The 19,189-nt window shown below is 43.4% G+C and overlaps 1 protein-coding gene across 2 annotated transcripts in view; it reads left to right on the top strand.

The window, feature by feature from the left end:
• The window catches only part of stab1 (stabilin 1), a 341,714-nt gene that overhangs the window by 103,653 nt on the left and 218,872 nt on the right, over positions 1 to 19,189 (top strand). For both annotated transcript variants that reach the window (XM_072280942.1, XM_072280940.1), the window contains exons 17-20: positions 234 to 314; positions 5,834 to 5,992; positions 15,202 to 15,264; positions 18,342 to 18,440. In XM_072280942.1, the coding sequence (XP_072137043.1) occupies positions 234 to 314; positions 5,834 to 5,992; positions 15,202 to 15,264; positions 18,342 to 18,440 (402 nt within the window). The remainder of the gene's footprint in view (positions 1 to 233; positions 315 to 5,833; positions 5,993 to 15,201; positions 15,265 to 18,341; positions 18,441 to 19,189) is intronic.

Here is a 19,189-nt window from a genome sequence, read left to right as displayed (position 1 = left end):
TTAGACAGGGTGTCAGTGGAATAGGATTAAGGCAGGAGAATAGAGTTGAGAGAGAAATGGATTGTCCATGATGGAATATTGGAGCAGACTCGATGGGCCCAGTGGCTTAATTCTGCTCCTATGTCTTAGGGTCTTTTGGTAAATAACCTTGACTGTTGCTCACAGAATTATGATCTTAATACATTGTACTAATTTCTCAAGGAATTTCCATAACTTGTCATTTAAATTTCTAGTTGGCAGTGGATAGATTGTCAACCATGTCTCGAATCTTGACAAAAGCCAACCAGATAATATCCATCAATGTGACCGCCAATGTAAGTACAATATATGAACAGCGATGTACCCATTGATTCAGTCAAAACAAGGTAAGTTGGAAGATGCTGGTTTTGAATTGTACAATATAGTAGTCGAAAGTCCCACCTGATACATCACCAACATGGGTACTTTTCCTTTTTTGCCTTCACTTCAATTACAGAACGAGTTTGTGTGAATCTGTTTGTAGTATCTTTCAAAGACACGTAAAGATACTAAATGGATGCAAATATTTTCTTCTGTCACCTTGTGTGTAAGGCCGTCAATGTCTGAATGCATTGGTCAACTTTGAGCTGCACAGCAATGCAGCTTGCAGAGCTGCCTCACAGTTCAATCCTGACCCCAGGTGCTGTCTTTGTGGAGTTAGTGCTCCACCCCTGTGATTGCATGGGTTACAACAAGGTGCTCCAGTTCACTGCCACATGCCTGCTGGTAGGTCATTTGGCAATAATACACCCCCAGTTAAAATTGAAGTGTAGGTGAGAGTTAAAATTTGGAGGAAACTGATGGGAACAGGAGGAAAATAGAATGTGATTAATATGGTGTTAGGGAAATTGGGTGTATGACTTGATGGCCCAAAGAATCTCTCTCCATGTTACTCTAAGTAAGGATAGTGACAAGCATTTTAGTTATAAATTAAGACTGCAATCAAAAATGGCCTTATTACAAAATATCTTGTACAAATTTAATTCATGAACAGAAAAAGATGGTGTGTGTGGCCTCCGTCGGTCGTGGTCGACCATGGGTACTGCGCCTCTGGTAGTCACTGGTTTGTCGAGCAGCGTTGACTGTGGCTATTGAGGCTGATCCTGGAATGGCAGGCTCTGTCACAGTTGCTGCATGTGTAGGGCGTCGCGGAATTGTTGTCCGCTGTGCTCTCCGTTTAGCTCTTCGCTCCTCAAACTGACTCAGGATCACTCTTTCGCCCTGCTCTAGGTATTGCTGAAGAGTATCTTGCCATTTGTTGCGGTCACCTGCTGTATCCTCCCTGCACTGGCTTTCATGTTGCACTTGCAGAGCTCCTTGAAGCGAAGCTGGGGTCTACCAACATTCCTCTTACCTGTTGCTAGTTCTCTGTAGAGGATGTCCTTTGGCAGTCTACCACCCTTCATATGACGGACGTGGCCCAGCCAGCGCAGTCAGCGTTGTCTCAAAAGCGTGAACATTGTGGGAAGTCCAGCGCGGGAGAGGACCTCAGAGTCTGGGACTTTGTCTCTCCAGGTGATGCCAAGGATGCGGCGAAGGTTGCGCAGGTGAAAACTATTGAGTTTCCTCTCCTGCTTGGAGTAGATGGTCCAAGTCTCACTACCATACAGGAGGGTGCTGATAACGCATGCATTGTACACAGCAATCTTGGTCTTTGTAGTGAGTTTCGGATTCTCCCAGACCCACGAGGAGAGTCAAGCAAGGAGCGATGCGGCTTTGCCGATACGCCTATTGATTTCAGCATCGAGAGAGAGAGTGTCGCTATTGGTCTACCCCAAGTATGTGAACTCATGGACCACTTCTAGATCGTAATTGTCGATGGTAATGACTGGTGTCTCCACTACGCTCTGGGCAAGAACATTTGTTTTCTTTAGGCTGATGGTAAGCCTGAAGTCCTTGCATGCCTTAGAGAAACGGTCCATGAGAGTTTGTAGTTGCTGCTTGGTGTGCGAGGTTATAGCAGCGTCATCGGCAAAGAGCATGTCCTGTATTAAGATCCTTCGCATCTTTGTTCTTGCTCTCAGGCGCGCAGTGTTGAACAGCTGCCCATCAGACCTGTAGATGCCGTCTGTTGACGTCCAAAACGCGTGCTTCAATAGCAGAGAGAAGAAGTTGCTGAATAATGTTGGGGCCAACACGCATCCTTGTTTAACTCCACTACGAATAGCGAAAGGTTCTGATGAGCTGCTGTCGTACTGAACAGTAGCCCTCATGTTGTCATGGAATAGCTTAATGATACTTTGGAGTTTCGGGGGACAGCCAATCTTGAGGAGAATTTGAAAGAGCCCATCCCTGCTGACAAGGTTGAATGCCTTGGTCAAGTCGATGAAAATGACATAGAGGGGTTTCTGTTGTTCCCTGCACTTCTCCTGGAGTTGACGGAGTGAGAAAATCATGTTGAGAGTTGACCTCCTTGCACGAAAACCACATCGGGACTCGGGATAGACCTGTTCTGCCAGAGTCTGTAGACGTGCCAGAGTTACAGGAGCAAAGACTTTGCTGACAATACTCAGGAGGGAGATACCCTTGTAGTTGTTGCAGTCGCTCCTATCACTCGTTCTTGTACAAAGTGACGATTTTGGAGTCGCGCATATCCTGTGGTATGGCTCCTTCATTCCAGCCTGACGGAGAACCTCGTGTAAAGGTTGGAGGAGTGAGCTCTTGCGGTGTTTGATCAGGTCTGGAGGAATCCCATCATTGCCAGGAGCTTTCCCTGGGTCCAGACTGTCAATTGCCTTGCTGAAGTCCTCAATGGTTGGTTCAAAGTCGAGTTCATCCGTGACTGGTAGACAATCGATGGCATCAGTGGCTGAGCTAACAACAACATTTTCCCTCGAGTAGCGCTCGGAGTAGTGTTCTACCCAGCGTTCCGTCTGCTTGCTTTTATTAGTGATTATTTCACCAGTGGATGACTTCAGCGGTGCTGTCTTGCTCTGTGATGGGCCAAGGGCCTTCTTGATACCATCATACATTGATCTGATGTTGCCTGTCACAGCTGCTGTCTGAATGTCCTCACTGGGCTGCAGCCAGTACTCACTTGCACACTGCCTTGCAGTCTGTTGCACTTTGCTTCTAGCAGCTCGAAGTGCCTGGAGGGTTTGGTCGGATGGTGAGCGCTTGTACTCTGTGAGAGCTGCACATCTGGCTTCGATGACAGTAGTCAGGATGTTGGACTTTGCCTCAAACCAGTCACTGCTCTTTGAGGTCTTTCTCCCAAAGTTGGAGAGTGCTGATTCGTGGATGGTGTCAGAAAGGTATGACCATTGTTCTGTCGCACTATCTCCTTGTGAGGAGGTAGTCATAGCACCCTGTACTGACTTGGCAAACTGATCAACCTTTTCTGACTATTTCATCTCTGTTGTGTTGATACGAGGTGTTCCAGTATGCTTGGAGTGATGGATCTTGCAGCATGCTAAAGCATGATCTGTATCGCAGTCTGCACTGTGGTGTGAGCGGGTGATTAGTACAGAGTTGGTGAAAGAGCGCCTGGTGATGATCATGTTTAGCTGGCGCCGGTGTTTAGACCCTGGATATCGCCATGAGACCTTATACTGCGACTTCGTCTGAAAGTAGGAGTTAGTTATGCACAGGCCGTGATAGGAGCAGAACTCCAGGAGACTTTGTCCATTGTCATTTATTTTGCCAATTCCAAAGTGGCCAAGACAAGATGGCCAGGAATCGTTATCGGCTCCCCCTCTGGCGTTGAAGTCACCAAGGAGAACGAGGTGATCATCACTGGGAATATTCCTGACAACAGCTTCTAATTTGTCATAGAACATGTCTTTTGCCTCAGAGGTGGAGTTCAAGGTAGGGGCATACACACTGACGAGAGATACTGGGCTGTGACTGGTGAGTAGGTGGAGGGTTGTAAGTCGTTCTGATCTATTTTCTGGTTGCTCCACCATTTGCAACAAGGAGCTCCTAATGGCAAGACCCACTCCATGCTCGCGGGGCTCATCTTGGTTCTTTCCCTGCCAGAAAAATGTGTAGTCCCTTTCCTTCAGTGTACCTGAATCCGCCAAATGTGTTTCTTGTAGGGTAGCTATATCTACGTTGAGCCTTAGTAGCTCGTTGTTAATGACCACTGGTTTTCCATGCATCATCGATATCCTTGAGGTTTTGGTCAAGTCCAGTCATCATTGTGCGGACATTCCAACATCCCAGCTTGATGGGTGTTGTCTTATTCGATTTGCTTTCTTTCTTGTCTGGTGCAGTAGTTACAGTCAGGTCTTCGTGGAATAATCCATTATCCCCATGCACTCAGTGAGGAAGACTGACTGTGGTGGGACAGCACCTTATTGGCAGGGGGCTGCCCAGCTTCAGGCGGGCGGTCGCTGTCCAGTGAAACGCGACGGTCTCTCCCACCGTCGGAAGCAACCCCTGGCTCCATGCTGTACGCTAATCAAGCATTATGACTTATAACCAGTAACTGCGGCTTCCCGTGTTTGTCCAATGCTATCAAGCAAAGCTGGAGTGGCCTCTCCAGGGTGCAAGCCAGGGCAGATTTGATATGGAGATCCATCTGTTGCCCATGCAGTGGGACCCCCCTCTCCATGCTGATGACGGGTCCAATGGAACGACGAAAGTCGATACACATTTAGTGCCAGCAGCATGGCAGGAGTTGCCGTGCCGGTGCTGGGTACAGCAGTCAGCCGCCTTCGGGACTCCGACTCCGGATTTACTCCCAAAGCCTTTCCCCTAGCAGGTATAGCCGCAAGGCAGTGGAGGTTTGAAATCGGAGTTTCCCTCTCCTAGATGAGCTACCATCCATGGTTAACGAGCCCCATCTGCCCTGAGCAACTGGTTTTTAAGGTGCCAGTGGCCCGCCTTTGCCCCTTCTCCTGTCAGTGAGAACAGCTCTGCCGGGCACAAGAACTATGCCACACGTGAAGGCCAGGAGTTGGACTCGGTTGTCAGAGGCTGTTTGAGACGCACGCCATGAAGAGCATTTGTTTAACAGTGGGAGCTCGTCCCCACTACCACCCTTCAGCTATGACTACCTCAGAAAAACATCATGTAGATACGCAGGAATCTAACCACATTTCCTGTGCTTCAGATTTAAATGAACTCCTCACCAGAGACTGGATAAGCGAATGTACAATTAGCACTGACCGACTGGATCTGTGAATCAATTTCCCAGCACAGGTCGTGGGGAGGGGGACAGTGAACCCACTCCCTGAGCAGACCGAGCCGGACAGCCCCACCCCCCAGTGTGGACCGGGCCGGAGAGCCCCACCCCCCAGCGCGGACCGGGCCCCCCCACCCACCCCCCGGCGCAGACCGGGCTGGAGAGCCCCACCCCTGGCGTGGACCGGACCGGAGAGCCCCCACACCAGCACGGACTGGATTGTCCAATATCCAAGTAAATGACTTTGCACATAAAATGCTGGAGGAGCTGAGCTGGTCAGGCAGCATCTATGGAAAAGAGTAAACAGTCGACGTTCCTGGCCGAGACCCTTCAGCAGGACCAGTGTGGCTTGCTGAGTTCCTGTAGCATTTTCTGTGTGTCGCTTGGAATTCCAGCATCTGCAGAGTTTCTACTGTTTTATGAAATGTGTTTGCACTATGTTTTCTAGCAACTTGAGAAGCATGTCAGATATTATTTCTGGAACATAAGTACTTATTGAGAAACTTCTTGAAATTAAAAGCACAGGAAGTGAGCAACTCTGGCTCAATAAGATTCTCACCTAATTACAGTTAATAGTTTGTTTTTAACTTAATTCTTTGAGCAAAAATGTAAACCATCACTCTGTGAAGCCATGCTAAGTTTGAATTGAATTTGAGTAAATGATATTCTCCTTTAATCTGTTCATAGGGCCGGATTTTGCTGGGTGATGCAGGGGTTCCTTTGCACAAAAGGGATATTGTTGCTTCCAATGGCATCATTCACACTCTGGATGGCATCCTGATTCCTCCTTCGATTATCCCCATCCTGCCGAAAAGATGTGATGGAATTCAGTATCATGTAATAACGGTAAAGTTATTTAGAGTTAGAATGGCAATGTTATGTTGGCCATTTGATATTGTATACTTGAGTATTTTCAATTGTAAGGTAGGTGCATTTATTGATTACTATTATTAAATACTGGTCTTGTCATCTGTGCCCTTATCCCATATATAAATAAGTGATACAACCAGGAATTAACATGGAGATAAGGCAATGTTTACAGAGTTATTAAAGTGTTTGTACACTCAATGTGTACACATAACCTTCTCACCGGGGCTGGTATACAGACTTGACTCGTTCGCTAGCTCTGCTAACAGCCACGTAAACGAGCAGTGAGAGAACCCCCTTTCATAAACAATATACATGTAGGATCAGTATGATTTGGGGTTCAACCAAACAGGAACATCGTGATGTTCTGGTTAAAGAAACCTCAATTTGAGTGAATGCTGTGTAAATACTGTCTATACACAGTTATCGGTAGCTCAGAAATGACATGTCGTACACCAGCGTGAAATTATAAAGAAATTATATCTACCAAATTTTCAGCTTTAACAAATAATTACAGAAAAGGAAAAGAAAAATAGAAGGGCCCATTATAGTTAAACCAGTCCAATGTTCACCTAACGTTGGAGCTCATACTGGAGTAGTCGGGGTGTGTCTCTTTACTCACATGCTGGACCCATGGTCTGCATGAAAGCACCCACCACATTCTGAACTCCCCTCAAAGACCATCTGGAATGAACTGGCTCTCTCAGGAGTATTGGCCCTTCTTCCTTGGAGCCATTCATCTGTACAAAGCACTTCTTGCAATGGTGACTATTCTTTCAGTGGCATTCCACGACATCTTCCCTTGTGTCCTGCTCCACAACCCCTGCCAAAAGACACAAACTAGACTACTGTCCTTCAGAAAACCCTTCACCACAGCACTTCCCCTTCTCTCACATCCCACAATCCTGATTGGCTGACACACACTCCTAAGTTGGACACCATGGCTCCTTCTCTTACTCAAAGCCAAAATACATTTCCCTGAAATTTGAGAAGGAGAAGCTAAAGTCAGATGAATCAGTATTACAGTGAAGTAAAGGAAATTACAGAGGCATGAGAGAGGAGTTGGCCAAAATTGATTGGAAAAGAACACTGGCAGGGATGATGGCAGAGCAGCAATGGCTGGAATTTTTGGAATCAATTCAGAAGGCACAGGATATACGCATCCTAAAGAGAAAGAAGTATTCTAAAGGCAACAAGGGAACTCAAAGCCAACATAAAAGCCAAGGAGAAGCAATATAATAGAGCAAAAATTGGTGGTAAGTTAGAGGATTAGGAAGATTTAAAAACCAACAGAAGGCTACTCAAAGAGTCACTAAGATGATAAAGATGGAATACAAAAGTAAGCTAACCAATAATGTTAAAGAGGATACCAAAAGTTTCTTCAGATACATAGATTGAATTGACTTTATTACTTACATTCTTCATATACATAAGGATTAAAAATCTTTACATTACATCTCCATCTAAATGTGCAATGTGCAATTATAGTAATTTATAATAAATATTATATACAATGGGATTGTCAATATAACATAGAAATACAGTTGTGTCATTATGATGGCCTGGTAGTCGAAGCTGTCCCGGAGCCTGTTGGCCCTGGCTTTTATTCTGTGGTACCGTTTCCTGGATGGTAGCAACTGGAACAGTTTGTGGTTGGGGTGACTTGGGTCCCCAATGATCCTTTGGGCCCTTTTTACACACCTGTCTTTCTAAATATCCTGAATAATGGGAAGTTCACATTTACAGATGCACTGGGCTGTCCGCACCACTCTCTGCAGAGTCCTGCGATTGAGGGAAGTACAGTTCCCATACCAGGCAGTGATGCAGCCAGTCAGGATGCTCTCAATTGTGCCCCTATAGAAAGTTCTTAGGATTTGGGGGCCCACACCAAACTTCCTCAACTGTCTGAGGTGAAAGAGGCGCTGTTGTGCCTTTTTTACCACACAGCCGGTATGTACAGACCACGTGAGATCCTCAGTGATGCTTACGCAGAGGAACTTAAAGCTGTTCACCCTCTCAACCCCAGATCCATTGATGTCAATAGAGGTTAGCCTGTCTCCATTCCTTCTGTAGTCCACAACCAGCTCCTTTGTTTTTGAGACATTGAGGGAGAGGTTGTTTTCTTGACACCACTGTTACAGGGTGAAGACGTCTTCTCTGTAGGCTGTCTCTTTATTATTTGAGATCAGACCAATCAGTGTAGTCTCATCAGCAAATTTAATTAGCAGATTGAAGCTGTGGGTGGCAACACAGTGATGGATATACAGAGAGTAAAGGAGGGCGCTTAGTACACAGCCCTGAGGGGCACCTATGTTGAGGATCAGAGGGGCAGAGGTGAGGGAGCCCACTCTTACCACCTACTGGTGATATGACAGGAAGTCCAGGATCCAGCTACACAAAGCAGGGTGAAGGCCCCTGATCTTCTTGTCGAGCCTGGAGAGAATTATGGTGTTGAACTGTATTCCAAGATTGTAAAAGGGAGGTGAGATTAGATATTGGACTGCTGGAAAACGATGCTGGAGAGGTACTAATGGGGGAGAAGGAAATAACAGATGATCTGAACACGTGTTTTGCATCAGTCTTCACTGTGGAAGACACTAGGAATATAGTGGTAGTTCCAGGTGTTAGGGGTCATGATGTGTGTGAAGTTACCATTACTAGAAAGAAGGATTTTGGGAAACTGAAAGGTCTGAAGGCAGATAAGTCATTTGAATCAGATGGTGTAAACCCCAGGGTTCTGAAAGAAATGACTGAAGAGATTGGGGAGGCATTAGTAATGATCTTTCAAGAATCACAAATTCAGAGACAGAGACAGAAGTCTGATCTCAATGGTTGGGAAGTTGTTGGAGTCAATTATTGAGGATTGGGTTTCGGGGTACTTTGAAAGCACATGATAAAATAGGCTGTAGTCAGCATGATTTCCTCATGGTAAAATCTTGCCTGACAAATCTTTGGGAATTCTTTGAAGAAATAAGAAGCAGGATAGGCAAAGGAGAATCGGTTGATGTTGTGTACCTGGATTTCCAGAAGGCCTTTGACAAGGTGCCACACTTAAGACTGCTTAACAAGCTATGAGTCCATGGTATTACAGGAAAGATTCCAGCATGGATAAAACAAAGGCAGATTGGCAGGAGATAAAGAGTGGGAATAAAGGGACCCTTGTCTTGTTGGTTGCCGGTGACTAGTGGTGTTCCACAGGGCCCTGTGTTGGGACCTGTTCTTTTTACAATATATGTCAACAATTTGAATGATGGAATTGATGGCTTTGTTCCAATGTTTGCAGACAATACAAAGATAGGTGGAGGGCAGGTAGTTTTGAGGAAGTAGTGAGGCTACAGAAGGACTTAGACAGATTAGGGGAATGGGCAAAGAAGTGGCAGATAAAATGCAGTGTTGGGAAGTGTATGGTCATGTATTTTGGTAGAAGAAAGGAAAGGATTGATTATTTTCTAAATGGAGAGAAAATCTGAGATGCAAAGGAACTTGGGAGTCCTTGTGCAGGATTCCCTGAAGGTTAATTTACAGTTTGAGTCTGTGATGAGGAAGGCAAATGCAATGTTAGCATTAATTTCAAGAGGACTAGAATATAAAAGCAAGGATGTAATGTTGAGACTTTATAAGGAACTGGTGAGGTCTCATTTGGAGTATTGTGAGCAGTTTTTGGGCCCATATCTTACCTCTTTTGGCGCAGGCGTGACCTGTACAAAAAGGATGGGTTACACTTGAATCCTAGGGGGACCAATATCCTGGCAGGGAGATTAGCGAGGGCTACTGAGGTGACTTTAAACTAGAATGGTTGGGGGGTGGGAATCAAATTAAAGAGGCTAGGCGAGAGGAGGTTAGTTCACAACAGGGGTATGGGAACCAGTGCAGAGAGACAGAGGGGTGTAAAGTGAGAGTAGAAGCAAAAAGTAGTAAGGAGAAAAGTAAAAGTGGCAGGCCGACAGATCCAGGGCAAGCATTAAAAAGGGCCACTTTTCAACATAATTGTATAAGGGCTAAGAGAGTTGTAAAAGAGCGCCTGAAGGCTTTGTGTGTCAATGCAAGGAGCATTTGTAACAAGGTGGATGAATTGAAAGTGCAGATTGTTATTAATGATTATGATATAATTGGGATCACAGGGACATGGCTCCAGGGTGACCAAGGATGGGAGCTCAACGTTCAGGGATATTCAATATTCAGGAGGGATAGACATGAAGGAAGGGGAGGTGGGGTGGCGTTGCTGGTTAAAGAAGAGATTAACGCAATAGAAAGGAAGGACATAAGCCGGGAAGATGTGGAATCGATATGGGTAGAGCTACGTAACACTAAGGGGCAGAAAACACTGGTGGGAGTTGTGTACAGGCCACCTAACAGTAGTAGTGAGGTCAGAGATGGTATTAAACAGGAAATTAGAAATGTGTGCAATAAAGGAACAGCAGTTATAATAGGTGACTTCAATCTACATGTAGATTGGGTGAACCAAATTGGTAAAGGTGCTGAGGAAGAGGATTTCTTGGAATGTATGCGGGATGGTTTTTTGAACCAACATGTCGAGGAACCAACTAGAGAGCAGGCTATTCTGGACTGGGTTTTGAGCAATGAGGAAGGGTTAATTAGCAATCTTGTCGCGAGAGGCCCCTTGGGTAAGAGTGACCATAATATGGTGGAATTCTTCATTAAGATGGAGAGTGACATAGTTAATTCAGAAACAAAGGTTCTGAACTTAAAGAGGGGAAACTTTGAAAGTATGAGACGTGAATTAGCTAAGATAGACTGGCAAATGACACTTAAAGGATTGACGGTGGATATGCAATGGCAAGCATTTAAAGATTGCATGGATGAACTACAACAATTGTTCATCCCAGTTTGGCAAAAGAATAAATCAAGGAAGGTAGTGCACCCGTGGCTGACAAGAGAAATTAGGGATAGTATCAATTCCAAAGAAGAAGCATACAAATTAGCCAGAAAAAGTGGCTCACCTGAGGACTGGGAGAAATTCAGAGTTCAGCGGAGGAGGACAAAGGGCTTAATTAGGAAGGAGAAAAAAGATTATGAGAGAAAACTGGCAGGGAACATAAAAACTGACTGTAAAAGCTTTTATAGATATGTAAAAAGGAAAAGACTGGTAAAGAGAAATGTAAGTCCCCTACAGACAGAAACAGGTGAATTGATTATGGGGAGCAAGGACATGGCAGACCAATTGAATAATTACTTTGGTTCTGTCTTCACTAAGGAGGACATAAGTAATCTTCCAGAAATAGTAGGGGACAGAGGGTCCAGTGAGTTGGAGGAACTGAGTGAAATACATGTTAGTAGGGAAGTGGTGTTAGGTAAATTGAAGGGGTTAAAGGCAGATAAATCCCCAGGGCCAGATGGTCTGCATCCCAGAGTGCTTAAGGAAGTAGCCCAAGAAATAGTGGATGCATTAGTGATAATTTTTCAAAACTCGTTAGATTCTGGACTAGTTCCTGAGGATTGGAGGATGGCTAATGTAACCCCACTTTTTAAAAAAGGAGGGAGAGAGAAACCGGGGAATTATAGACCGGTTAGCCTAACGTCGGTGGTGGGGAAACTGCTGGAGTCAGTTATCAAAGATGTGATAACAGCACATTTGGAAAGCGGTGAAATCATCCGACAAAGTCAGCATGGATTTGTGAAAGGAAAATCATGTCTGACGAATCTCATAGAATTTTTTGAGGATGTAACTAGTAGAGTGGATAGGGGAGAACCAGTGGATGTGGTATATTTGGATTTTCAAAAGGCTTTTGACAAGGTCCCACACAGGAGATTAGTGTGCAAACTTAAAGCACACGGTATTGGGGGTAAGGTTTTGATGTGGTTAGAGAATTGGTTAGCAGACAGGAAGCAAAGAGTGGGAATAAACGGGACCTTTTCAGAATGGCAGGCACTGACTAGTGGGGTACCGCAAGGCTCAGTGCTGGGACCCCAGTTGTTTACAATATATATTAATGACTTGGATGAGGGAATTAAATGCAGCATCTCCAAGTTTGCGGATGACATGAAGCTGGGCGGCAGTGTTAGCTGTGAGGAGGATGCTAAGAGGATGCAGGGTGACTTGGATAGGTTGGGTGAGTGGGCAAATTCATGGCAGATGCAATTTAATGTGGATAAATGTGAAGTTATCCACTTTGGTGGCAAAAATAGGAAAACAGATTATTATCTGAATGGTGGCCGATTAGGAAAAGGGGAGGTGCAACGAGACCTGGGTGTCATTATACACCAGTCATTGAAAGTGGGCATGCAGGTACAGCAGGCGGTGAAAAAGGCGAATGGTATGCTGGCATTTATAGCGAGAGGATTCGAGTACAGGAGCAGGGAGGTACTACTGCAGTTGTACAAGGCCTTGGTGAGACCACACCTGGAGTATTGTGTGCAGTTTTGGTCCCCTAATCTGAGGAAAGACATCCTTACCATAGAGGGAGTACAAAGAAGGTTCACCAGATTGATTCCTGGGATGGCAGGACTTTCATATGAAGAAAGACTGGATGAACTAGGCTTGTACTCGTTGGAATTTAGAAGATTGAGGGGGGATCTGATTGAAACGTTTAAAATCCTAAAGGGATTGGACAGGCTAGATGCAGGAAGATTGTTCCCGATGTTGGGGAAGTCCAGAACGAGGGGTCACAGTTTGAGGATAAAGGGGAAGCCTTTTAGGACTGAGATTAGGAAAAACTTCTTCACACAGAGAGTGGTGAATCTGTGGAATTCTCTGCCACAGGAAACAGTTGAGGCCAGTTCATTGGCTATATTTAAGAGGGAGTTAGATATGGCCCTTGTGGCTAAAGGGATCGGGGGTATAGAGGGAAGGCTGGTACAGGGTTCTGAGTTGGATGATCAGCCATGATCATAATAAATTCTGGTGCAGGCTCAAAGGGCCGAATGGCCTACTCCTGCACCTATTTTCTATGTTTCTATGTTTCTGTGAAACTGGAGAGGGTTCAAATGAGTTTCACTAAAATGATACAGGATTAAATGGCTTGCCATTTGAAAAGAGTTTTGAATAGTGAAAAGCCTTGATAGAGTAGATGTGGAGAGGATGTTTCCTATGGTGGGAAAGTCTAAGACCAGAGGACACAGCCTCAGAATAGAAGGGTGTTTTTTAAGAATGGAGATGAAGGGGAATTTCTTTAGCCAGAGAGTAGTGAATCTGTGGAACTCTTTACCACAAGCAGCCGTGGAGGCCAAGCCTTTATCAACTGCTGCCTTAAATAGACATAGATTCTTGATTAGTCAGGGCATGAAGGGATATGGAGGTGGGGGAGGGGATTGGGGCTGAGAGGAAAATGGATTGGCCATGATAAAATGGTGGAGCAGACTGGATGGGCCACATGGCCTAATTCTGCTTCTGTATCTTGTGGTTGCTGGGTATGGAGGACCCAAGTTATAAGAAAAGATTGAATAAGTTTGGAGTGTTTTCTTTAGAACGTAGGGGATTGAGAGGAGATGTGATAGAGGTGTACAGAATTATGAAGGATATAGAAAGGGTAAATGCAAGAAGGCTTTTTCCACTGAGCTTGGGTGGAGTTACAATCAGAGGTCATGGGTTAAGGGTGAAAGTTGAGAAGTTTAAGGGGAACATGAGGGGAAACTTCTTCAGTCAGAGGGTCGTGAGAATGTGGAATAAGTTGCCAACACAAGTGGTGCATGTGAGCTCTATTTCAAAGTTTAAGAGAAGTTAGAATAGGTACATGGATAGTAGTGTTATGGAGGGCTATGGTCCCAATCCAGGTCAATGGTTGTAGGCAGTTTAAATGGTTTCAGCATGGACTAGATAGGCTGAAGATCCCGTTTCTGTTCTGTACTTCTCTGTGACTCTGTGTCCATGGTTGTCAGTGTGTCACCGCAAGATCATTAACAGTCTTTCACAACCATGCATGAGATTCACAATATGCTGAGGGCCAGATCAGTGGCATTCAGGTCTGGTGACCAAATAAGATTCAAGAGGTCCAGAATGGATCTCCAGAAAACCATCTCACATGCAAAGTGGTGATTACAGACCAATTATGGGTCACTGGGGGATGCTTGACAGCTGTGGCAGAGCTGAATGCTCATACCTCTTTCAAAGTGAAACCAAGCGACATAAGTGACAACAGGGCTTGCTTCCAGATGAGCTCAATGCCTTCTATGCTCACTTTGACCATCAAAACACAGAGGAGTCTTCATAAACTCCCACAGCTTCTTATGACCCAGTGATTTCAGTCACCAATGTGAGAGTATACTTCAGCAGGATGAGGCCATAGAAAGTATCCAGCACAGATGGGTTACCTGGTAGAGTACTAAACACCTATGCCAATCAACTAGTTGCTCACTGAGATTTTTAACCTCTTGCTTCAAGCAGGCTTCAATTATAGCGGTGCCTAAGAAGTACGTGGTGACCTGTCTCAATGACTATCATCCAGCAGCAGCACTTACATCCAATGCGATGAAGTGCTTTGAGAGGTTGGCGTTGAAGCATATCAACTCTTACTTGAGAAATGACTTGTCCACTCCAATTTGCCTACTGCCATGACAGGTCCATAGCAGATGCCATTTTATTGGCTCTTTGCTCAACCCTGGCATATTTAGATGGCAAAGGTGCATATAGCAGGATGCCCTTTATCGACTGCAACTCAGCAATCAATACCATCATCCCCTCAACACTAATCAATAAGCTTCAAGACCTTGGCCTTAATACTTCCTTGTGTAATCCTTGATTTCCTCACTTGCACACCCCAGTCAGTTCAGATTGGCAAAGTTGTTTTTTGTCTGCCCTGTTAAGAGTGGTCTTTCATTGACTCTGTTGTGTTTCTTGGATTTACTGTGTATGCCCGCAAGAAAATGAATCTCATGGTTGTGTATGGTGACATGTACAGTATCTATTCTGATAATAAATTTACTTCGCACTTTGAACACCTCCATGGTGCCCGTTAAAGGCTTCTGCTGACTGTTCCAAGCCTCATTCTAATTTTCTTCCTTGTTCTCATTCTCCAGGATTAGTAGCTGATATACTGGCAAGTGTTAACTCCTCTACTCGTTAGCATTGTCAAGTAGGCCTTGGCCATGGTTTGCTCCAGGCGACCCTCTACCTACATTGCCACCTACGTGGCACTGTGCACTGGTTTCTGATATCAAGCTGCATCCTAAATTGTACATATTAATATTGGGCTCTATCTAACATCACAGCTTTAATCTTCTCTGCTTTCCAGGCTCCCTGCGGACATTGCTCTTCACTAGATAATAGTCTCTGCCCGAATGGAAGCACGCCAATGGTAAATCTGAAAACTTTGACTTCTCTGACATGTGATCCATTTGGAATAATATTAGTAGATGAGTAGTTGTTGTAGTTTAATTGAGTCATAAACCACGAGTGAAGTTCAAGCACTTTAAGTCATGAGGATCCTGAACTTCCCTATGGCTTTTAATTAAACAAAAGACTAAATTGATAGTTTCACCTTGAATTTTGTTTCAATACTTCTACTTACTGCATATGTTGCTGGTTGATCTGTGAGTCATGGAATCATCCAGCACCAAAGGAGCTCATTTGTCTCTGTCGTGGATCCTTGAAGGAGAAATCCAATTTGTTCTTCACCTCTGCAAATCTTTCCCTTTGGGGAAAAAATGTGAATATGTGTGCTTTTAAAGTATTCAGATTATGAGCAAGATTTCATTTAGCTTGTTTTCTTCTTACCAGAGTTCCAGGACACATAGTCGCTATCAGGCATAGGAGCTCAAACTTATCATTGCCCTGCCTGCCCATTCAGAAGACCAGTTCTGGCACCTCCACCACAACCATGGCAGAATGCCAGCTAAAACATTACTGGTCAGCAATAGAATTCAGGCTCATGTTCTTTAATGTCAAACAGGCAAAACCTTGTGGGCATTATGTTGTATCATATGTTGCCACAAATACCTTACCATATGCACTCAAACTTAATTGACTGAGTGGAATGCTTGCAATGTCATAAGTTCCAGTGAAGTAACTTAGTAGCTCCCTGAAATATTAGTCCCCTTTGGTTCTTAAACCCGTCAGCAGATATGCTGACTGAGTCTCATTGAGATGCCAAGATATTGTGGTAATATCTGCAAATTTCTGAAATAAAAACAGAAAATGCTGAAAATACTCAAGTCCAGCAGATGTGTAGAAATAAAAGCAGTCAACATTTCAAATTGATGAATGTGAGCAAGTGTCCTGAAGAGAGGCCTTTGACCAAAAACATTAATCAGACTTATATAAGTGGGACTTAAAGGACCTATCACAAGAGATGCTGTGCCCCTCAAGTAAATGTACTCATTCCAAGTTTCTCACATTCAGCATTATCTTGGTAGATGTTATTGTAATATGTGTTATTACACATTTGAAATTGTGTGTTGGTTTGTAATTGCACAAAGTGCCAAGGAAAGCTTTGTTTGCAAGCTAGGATTAGGAAACTCGTTAAATTACAAAGGCTAAAACTTTGTGTATGGTTGAATTGGCAGCACTAGGAATGGCCCTTCCTTCAGGTTGCAATTCACACAAAAATAGCTCGGCAAATCTGTAGGGCCATGCAATGTAGGGTCGTAGTCAGAAATCGGGGTTGTGGCTGGTCATGCCAGGGTTAAAATCAGCAGTCAGCTTTGGGGTCTTTAAGCCGGAGAAGACGATTGAGAATCAGGGTTGGCAGTGTTGAGTTAAATCTGTGTGTTGCTAGATGGTCGGAAGCTTATAGCATGTTGTATCTCTAAATATGATAAATAAATAAAATAAAGGTGCTGGTGAAAGAGGAAAATTCATTATAGGAAGGGGTACAATAAATAAATAAAACAGGAAGCTTGGTGTTAGTCAGTAGCTGGTTATTCATTTCCAGGGTACAATTAATAATTGAAATCAGGGCTGGTTGAGTTGAGGAAATGATTTTTATTCAAGGTGTGGGATTTAGTGATTTGGAGTTTGTCTGATGTGGATTTTAGGTGCAGTGAGTTTTGGGGTACAGTGTTAGTAGTCTGGGGTAGGGGGGCAACTGTGATGGGTATTGGAGGTGTTTGGTCAGTGAGTTACTGTGTACCAGATGTGCTCTGTATAGATAACAGTCTCTATTTAGTTAAATTGGACATATGTTGTATTCAAGAGTGGAGCTTTTGCTTCTGAATTTTAAAAAAAGACATTATATTTCAAGCCCCGATCGGAGGCATGAAGACATAATCCAGTCCAAAACTTCAAAGTAATGGCAAGGCAATTGTCAATTGTTGCATCAAATGGGTGTAGAGGAAATTAGGGCCCATTTTCTGCTTATATAAAAAACACTTTCTGATGCTTTTCAAGGAAGAGTAAAAGATTCTCCAAGTGAACTGTGTAGAAGTGCATCTTGCAGACAACACTAAAATAGAGTAGCACATCATTGAATGTTGTGAGTGGTAAACTAATTGGCTCCCATCTTTTCCTGAAGTCCATCAAGGGTCAGTTTTGTTTTGCTGTTGGATTCATAGAAGTCTGAGGTGATATTGAGCAGCCTGAATGGCCTTCTTGATGCTGGAGTTCAACTTCAGGCAAGGATTCCAACTTACAACCCAATTTCATAAAATGCCATGCAGAAATAATGGGCAGAGGGAAGCACTGCATCTTATTCTGAAGGTCTGCCGAGTTCAATGTCATAGTTTCCATACTTAACTCCTCACTGGGATTGTCATTGTCAGCTGTGGTGTTAAGGAGAGATCTTGAACGGTTCTCAGTGACTTTAACTGCAGGAGTTAACTGGGGATGGAAAGCTGGCATAATGGAGTGAAGTCTTCTAACTCTTGGCTTTAAAGTGGCACAAGAGAGATAGGGTGGTACTGCATTGATTTATTAAATTAGCTAATGATACTGCATGGTATGAAGATCACAGGAAAAAATCAATATAAAGCAGGTATTTTTGGGAACGTTGACTATTTTCCACTGCTGGGGGTCAAATCAGAATCTAATAACTTCTGCACCTATTTATTATTTGTTATCCAAGTTAAAATTCTCCCCTAGTAATATGAAGTTCCTATGGCCATTTAAAAAAGAAATCATTGGTAATCAAATTAATATCTGCTGGAAGAATTTCATTTAAGTGTATTTGTATTGCACATCAAAATTTCAAGCCAATTTGATGCACTGGAAAATTGAACACCACAAAATAAATCAGTGAAAAGAACAGTCATAATTCCTTTTGATGGACTACAATAACTTGTGAATTATAAATTTTAATTTTATTACATTACATTGTGATTGAATATATCCATTATGATTTAAATATCACAAATCAGTCTTGAATATCCTATAATTTTGTACCATTTTGAGATCTGCTTTATTTATACTTTCTTCACAGTAATCATTTTGTATCCACAGGAATCGTATGAACAAAATTGTGTATACTATATGTCAGTAGGTGATTTTATCTATAGAAGTGACACTGGCTGTGCAAGACACTGCAACCAGACTGTTGTTGTAAGTACTTTAATTTTTATTGTATTTAATATGATGGACAACTTTGAGTTGCATTCTATTCACGTGTCTTTGTGCCTTAAAAATTCTAAAATGTGATGATTTAAAAGAGAATAATGTTTCAATTGTGGTTTACAATGCAGTAAATCAAATAGCCTCAGTGTTATTAAATGATAACCTCAGGGTATAATGCTGATGAAAGTAAGTGTGTTATTTTATATTTCTAGAAGCTTAGAGTATTGTAAATGGGTTTTGAACAACAATTGTGAGCCACTATATGGAGGATAGTTGGGAAAGATGATGTCTCTCACCTGTTGTGTTTTTATTGATGGAGTGTGAGACAGCTTATTTTACTTCACTACATAGGAAGTAGCTGCAGTGAATGCTCAGTTGTAGCTAAATAAAGGCCAAAGAATGTTTGCTGTAAATTATCGGCTCTTTCATTTCCATGAAGATTGTAAACTCGTGTAATATACAGAACCGCAGGAGGCTATTTGTCCCCTTAGGTTTGTGCCAGCTCTCCTACTGGGGCTTCCCACTCTAATCATGTTTCCTCAACCTTTCTTTCCTTTTATATTCTTACTTTGCAAGTTTTTTTTTCCCCACTTGCTTTCAAATGAAGCTCTGTGTTAACAATCATCCTAAATTAAACTTTCCATGGACAGCCTTGGGGCAGAGGTTGGTTGAGATGCTTGTTGTGTGGGGAAACCTCCCTGGACACATTCATTTGCAGAATACCTGATTTCTTACTG

This window comes from Mobula birostris, chromosome 16 (genome assembly GCF_030028105.1).
Source record: "Mobula birostris isolate sMobBir1 chromosome 16, sMobBir1.hap1, whole genome shotgun sequence".
Lineage (NCBI taxonomy): Eukaryota > Metazoa > Chordata > Chondrichthyes > Myliobatiformes > Myliobatidae > Mobula > Mobula birostris.
This window is presented reverse-complemented; position numbering and strand designations above follow the sequence as displayed.